This window comes from Mus caroli, chromosome 18 (genome assembly GCF_900094665.2).
Source record: "Mus caroli chromosome 18, CAROLI_EIJ_v1.1, whole genome shotgun sequence".
Lineage (NCBI taxonomy): Eukaryota > Metazoa > Chordata > Mammalia > Rodentia > Muridae > Mus > Mus caroli.
The window spans coordinates 4,500,245-4,506,798 of NC_034587.1; the positions used below are offsets into that span (position 1 = coordinate 4,500,245).

The 6,554-nt window shown below is 37.8% G+C and overlaps 1 protein-coding gene across 1 annotated transcript in view; it reads left to right on the forward strand.

Annotated features, from left to right (window-relative positions):
* The window catches only part of Wac (WW domain containing adaptor with coiled-coil), a 55,080-nt gene that overhangs the window by 46,813 nt on the left and 1,713 nt on the right, over positions 1-6,554 (forward strand). Inside the window, exons 10-13 of the mRNA XM_021151109.2 lie at positions 3-93; positions 926-1,044; positions 2,250-2,436; positions 2,682-2,809. Coding sequence (XP_021006768.1) covers positions 3-93; positions 926-1,044; positions 2,250-2,436; positions 2,682-2,809 — 525 coding nt within the window. The remainder of the gene's footprint in view (positions 1-2; positions 94-925; positions 1,045-2,249; positions 2,437-2,681; positions 2,810-6,554) is intronic.

Below are 6,554 nucleotides of genomic sequence, written 5' to 3' on the forward strand. Positions count from 1 at the left end.
TCCTATGTGTCTCCAAGAATAAGCACACCTCAAACTAATACAGTCCCTATGAAACCTTTGATTAGTACTCCACCTGTTTCATCCCAGCCAAAGGTAGGCCATTGTACTAATTACGGAATTGACAGTGTTTACAAATATAGGCCCTGGAAATGCCCTTTGAGAATGAGGGTAGTGGTGGAATGAATGGCAGGTGGCTGAGATTAGATGAGGCAGCAGCAGGGGTGAGTTGAATCTGAACTTCTTTTGTATACTTTGTGATTTATTCCTTAACTGTTTTGGGCATTGGTGACATGCTTTTTTTTTTTTTTTCTCTCCCATAATTTCATTTTAAAACTGAAACAACTTCTCTAATAAGAATATATGACTTTTTAAAATTTTTGCTAGAGAATCATTCTTTTTGTTTCACCTACTAAAATTTTTATGTAAATTTCATTTTTGTAGTAGTGCGCATGAATGGCTATGTTTAGGTAAGGAAAACTTATAAATTCCTACTTAGAACACAGTTGTGAAATATAACTGGACTAGAACTGGATTTTACTAATGTTACGTCAACATGACCAGTGTTCACTCTGATTTTGTTTTTGTGTTTGTGGATGTTTGTGTAGGGTGTTTTAATAGGTTTGTGTATGTAGGCTGGTGAGTACATGTGTGGACTCACCTTCAGTTGTTTATCAGTTTCTTTATTGAGGCAGTGGAAGCAAGAGATTATGAATAAGGCTAGTCAGACTAGCCAATTTAATCTGGGAGTCCTGCCTTTGCCTTTTAATTTTTTAAAGTTAAGATTCTATCCACGAGTAAGTGAAGCTTAGAGCTTGCATATTGTGAGGCAAGATTTGAGAACTCTGTTCACCTCTCGTATATGAATTTCTTTAATCTAATTTTCTCACGTGATAGAAACCCGTCTCACCAGATTTTGACATTTTAGGTTAGTACTCCAGTAGTTAAGCAAGGACCAGTGTCACATTCGGCTACACAGCAGCCTGTAACTGCTGACAAGCAGCAGAGTCACGATCCTGTTTCTCCACGAAGTCTTCAGCGCTTAAGGTTAGTTGGTTGAGACTGTGTTCTTATTAATTTTTTAATATGGCATCGTGTTTGGTTGTTTGAGCAAGGTGTACCTAATAGTACTTCATCACAGAAGAATTTGTTGGCAGGTCCTGATGACTTTGACTGTACAAGTCACACAGATTACAAATATGGACTTCTTTAAAATGTAACTAGATAAGAATAAAATGTGTGGTACTTACACAAGAAAAGCATATGATGTCATCATTTGCTGTGTAGCCTACTCATAGTATTGAAGAAGTAAAAGGAAAAAAAAAACTCCTCACCTCCAAAATTGATATTACACATCCCTAAAGTCTTTAAATCTGACCTTATACAGATCACTTTTATATTGTTATGATTGTATTCTGTGTTCATTTTGAATGGTTTTTGTGTATACTTGCTTTCTGAACAAGTATTTCAGAATTTACGCATTGAAATGAGAAATTCTTCATTCAAAATGATCCCTTTAGAAGTCAGTAATGTTTCCATTGCTCAGAACAGTTTTGGGAAATTCTTATTTTAAATAATGTTTAGAGGATGCAGTGTTACTTTAAATATATCTTCAGTGATGAAAATCCTTTCAGAAATTTAGTTTAGAGGGGGTTACTAAAATCCGTTCAGAGCCAAGTCTGGTGAAGCAGGTAGGAAATCAACTTGGGTGATTGAGATTTTGGTTTTCACTACCATGTGTCCCCAAGCCCTGGCCCAAAGTATTCAAACGGCAGAGCACTAATCTCAGTGTGTTCCTTTTTTGGTCTCATTCTATCAGTTGTTCAGAGTCCTCCAGTGACATGCTTATGTTTGGCCTGATGTTATTTCATAGTCTTGATTCAAGAATATTTTGATACTGAAAAGACACATATGTGCTGTAAATTAGGTGTTTATAAAATATTCACATGTACCTGATATTTGTGACTGAAAATAAGACCTTCACTTTGTGTTTGTTCTGAGGTTAACTGTTCTGCTATTGTTTGAAGTTTCAAATTTAAATCAAAACTCTAATGTTCCAAACGCTGTTGAGTAATACATTATATACTTTGGACCAGCAGTTGTATTTGATAGTGTGTGTGTGTGTGTGTATAGATATAGCCATAGATGTAGATATATTTTAAGAATTTGGATAATTTAAAGAATACATAGTGTTTCTAGGACTTTTCATGCCATCTAGAAGCCCACTATACATTCACTTGCTTGTCTTGCAGTAGCCAGAGAAGTCCATCACCTGGTCCAAATCATACTTGTAGTAGTAATGCATCCACTGCAGCTGTTGTACCACAGAATGCATCTGCTAGACCTGCGTGCTCATTAACACCCACTCTAGCAGCACACTTCAATGATAATCTCATAAAGCATGTTCAAGGGTGGCCTGCAGACCATGCAGAGAAACAGGTATGTCTCTCTGTTAACATGTTTCTTCTTCTTCTCCCTCTTTTCTACTTTTTTCCTTCTTTTTTTCTTCTGTGTAATGATGGTCTGAAAGTTAGTGTGTAAACATGAAGCTGGCTTGGGATTTAATATCTTAATCATTTCATCTGCTACAGTGCTGGGGTTATGTAGATGTACTTTTAGTGTAAGTTCTTACATTCTTTTGTGTATGTTCATATTTTATGTGAGCTTCAATTTGTTAACTGTAGGCATCAAGATTGCGTGAAGAAGCCCATAATATGGGAAGTGTACACATGTCAGAAATATGTACTGAGTTAAAAAATTTGAGATCATTAGTTCGAGTATGTGAAATTCAAGCAACTTTGCGAGAGCAGAGGTAAGTTTTTCACTCTGTGTGTTTGTGTATGTATGTTTCTACATAATTTAAATATATATATAAATGGTTTTGAATGACCTTAGTCAGATTTGGCCAGCAAACCTGAGAGCTCCTTCTGCCTCTGCTTCTCCAATACTGGAATCACAGATACATACTGTCACACCTGGCTTTTTAGTATATGTGCTCAGAATACAAAATCAGATTCTTATATTTGTGCAGTTAGTGCTTTCTTAGCAGAAACATTTTTTTCTAGCCCCTGAAACGTGTTGTCTTTCTAAAACTAAGTATAGTGCTTTTCCCCTGCCCATTCATTTAAAAATCCTCCACTAGACACATATAAATGGTTAATAGGAAACCACTCAATGCCTTCAACGTTACCCACACAGGTGTTAGCTTTTGCAATCTGGGTTCCAGCAGTAAAATTAGCATGATTCTTAATTGCTTGATAGTCATTTTTCTAGAAAGAAATTTTTTTCTAAAGCTTACTGATCCACAGTATTTTTTGTTGTTTTTCTTTTCTTTTTTCTTTTAAGATTTATTTATTTTATGTACGTGAGTACACTATATAGCTGTACAGATGGCTGTGATCCATCATGTGGTTGCTGGCAATTGAATTCAAGACATGTGCTCTCTCTCCGGCCCAAAGCTTTATTTATTCTTACACTGTAGCTGTCTTCAGACACACCAGAAGAGGGCAGCAGATCTCATTACATATGGTTGTGAGCCTCCATGTGGTTGCTGGAATTTGAACTCAGAACCTTCAGAAGAGCAGTCAGTGCTCTAACCGCTGAGCCATCTCTCTAGCCCGATGTTTTTCTTTTTAAGTTAGCCAGTCTTCTCTTTTTATTCAATTAAGGAAACACTTTGTGACTTGGAAGTTTGGGGATCTATAGGTGTAGGAACTTCCAGCATCATACCTTTGTTAGGGTTATTATTTAGGAAAATAATATCTTTTTCAATACAAGCATTTCAATACTGCACATGTCAGTCTGATACACAAGAAAGGGACTGCATAAGAGTTGGGGGATACCATGTGCAGCTTATTTATACTGTACAGTATGATGTTTTATACCATAGGGAGAGGCAGGACAAGAGGGGCATGAAGGGGCCCACGGAACAAAGAACACTGAAGTTCATTTCCTGAGTTTTTCGAGATTAAAAATAACACAAAAGGTCTAGGTGATTTGATATGACAGTTCTATTAGGGTGCCTTTGTGGGTGGTGAGTTTTTAACCCTAAATAAAGAAGGGACAGCTTGTGAGTGAATGTCTTCAGATAAGATAAGCATGTGAACAGAAAGTTTATGGGAAGAACCACATGATGATCCACTTCAGGATGGTGAACTTCATGTGGTTTTGGATGTGGGAATCATTTTAAGAGTCAAATTACGGTCTTCGTAATCTAATCATATCATGTTCTACCAATATCTTTATAATTTAGTTGGCCTAAGAGCTCCGGGGTACTGGTTAGTTCACAATGTTGTTCCACCAATAGGGTTGCGGATTCCTTCAGCTCCTTGGGTACTTTCTCCAGCTCCTCCATTGGGGGCCCTGTGATCCATCCACTAGCTGACTGTGGGCATCCACTTCTGTGTTTGCCAGGCCCCGGCATAGTCTCACAAGAGACAGCTATATNTGGGTCCTTTCAGCAAAATCTTGCTAGTGTATGCAATGGTGTCAGCGTTTGGAAGCTGATTATGGGGTGGATCCCTGGATACGGCAGGCTCTAGGTGGTCCATCCTTTTGTCACAGCTCCAAACTTTGTGTCTGTAACTCCTTCCATGGGTGTTCTGTTCCCAATTCTAAGGAGGGGCATAGTGTCCACACTTCATTCTTCTTGAGTTTCATGTGTTTAGCAAACTGTATCTTATATCTTGGGTGTCCTAAGTTTTGGGCTAATATCCACTTCTAGTTTGTGCTAATCTAGTGATATTTATTACTTTTAAGTATCAGCTGGAATTCTTTTATTGTAGGATTGCTTAGGAATTAGCTCTACCACTCCAACAGCACTGTGATTTAATAGGCAGCCATTTGACTTTGTCAGTTGGTTCATAGAACCATTTCCCTGGGTAGGGGCTGGAGAAATAAATGGCTTAGTGTCAAGATCACCGGCTGCCCTTCCAGTGGTCCTGAGTTCAATCCCCAGCAACCACACTGTGGCTCACAACCATCTGTAATGGAATCTGATGCCCTCTTCTGGTGTGTTTAAAGATAGGGACAGTGTACACACATGTATAAAAAAAAATCATAAAAATTTTTTTCTGGTCAGATAACAAGTCAGTACATAATTCAGCGTTAGTACAGGCATTGAATACTGTAATCCACATGAGAGAATAGATTCTATGAAATTTGTGACTCTTACTGTGGAATTTCTGTTATAGCTCTTAAGTGTGTGTATTTGTGTGTGTGTATCAGTTGGTGTTCCACTTTAAAAGTATATATGGGAGAATGATTAAAGATTGATTCCAGGCAGACACTCACTTTACCATGAGTTACACTATCAAAACTGGTTTTCATTTTTAATTTGTAGTTTAATTGTCTACATTGTGACATTCATTGAATGTCTCACTGAAAGAGGCTTAGGATAATTTGTCACACTCAAAATACCTCAACTAGCAATTTTGAAATGATACATTTTATTTGACATCAGTTTCATGTATCTACATCTATAGTAATTACTTTGTAGTAAGTTTGGCTTCTGTTTAATTCTAATCTTTACAATATTATAAGTGTTGAGTTTTATAAAAAGATAAGGAGAGAAGGAATGTTTGGTGGATGTGCAGTCAGGTGTCAGGGAAGGGGGTGCCTCTGCAGGCCCATGTCCCTTCCCCTGAGGGACAACAGCCGTATTATGATAGAGTATAGAGTTTATTCAGGGAATGGGGAGGGGGGTTGAGAGTAGTAGAGCAGAGAAAGGCAGAGGAAGAGAGTAGTAGAGGAGTAGTAGATGCTGGCCATGAGCACATGAGCATGTGGAGAGAGATGGGGAGGGGGAGTGGGCACAGAGAGGTTAAGGGGCAAAGGGACAGAGCAAGAAGGCAAGAAAGCAAGGGGTGGGGAGGGGAGCAAGCAGCCTCTTTATAGTGAGTCAGGCACACTTGGCTGTCGCCTGGTAAACTGCAGGGCAGAGCCTAGACAAAATGTCAATATTCCCCTGTTTTGGTTTAATTACAAGAAGAAAAAATAAGAGACAATGGTGGAGCAGGAATAGGGTTGTGGTGATCTTTTGCTACATCCTACTGACTTTGGGACGACTCGTCTCTTGGGAATCTAGGAAAATGGGTCTGGAGAGGTTGGTCCAGTCTCCAGAGATAGGAAGGAACAGGTCCAGTAGAAACATCTGTGTCTGTGAGAGTAGATTGGAACATCTGGAGCTGTCTTGGTCGAATTAAACTATCATCTATCTATCTATCTATCTATCTATCTATCTATCTATCTATCTATCTATCTATATTTTATAGGTAGAAAATAAAGTTAAGAATGTTTGGGAGAAAAATTTTTTTCTTAGGTGTACATTTGAATCCATATGCAAGAATAAGTGAGGTATAGATTTACCCTACACTTATTACCTAACTTCTTCTTAATGCTTATACTACACATAAATTTCAAATTGTTCTGTATATTTGTATATACCGTCTCAGCATTTTAATATATGTTAAATACTCTTTTTATTTCATTTTATTTTAATTTTTTAGATATTTTCTTTAGATACATTTCAAATGCTATCCTGAAAGTTCCCTATTCTC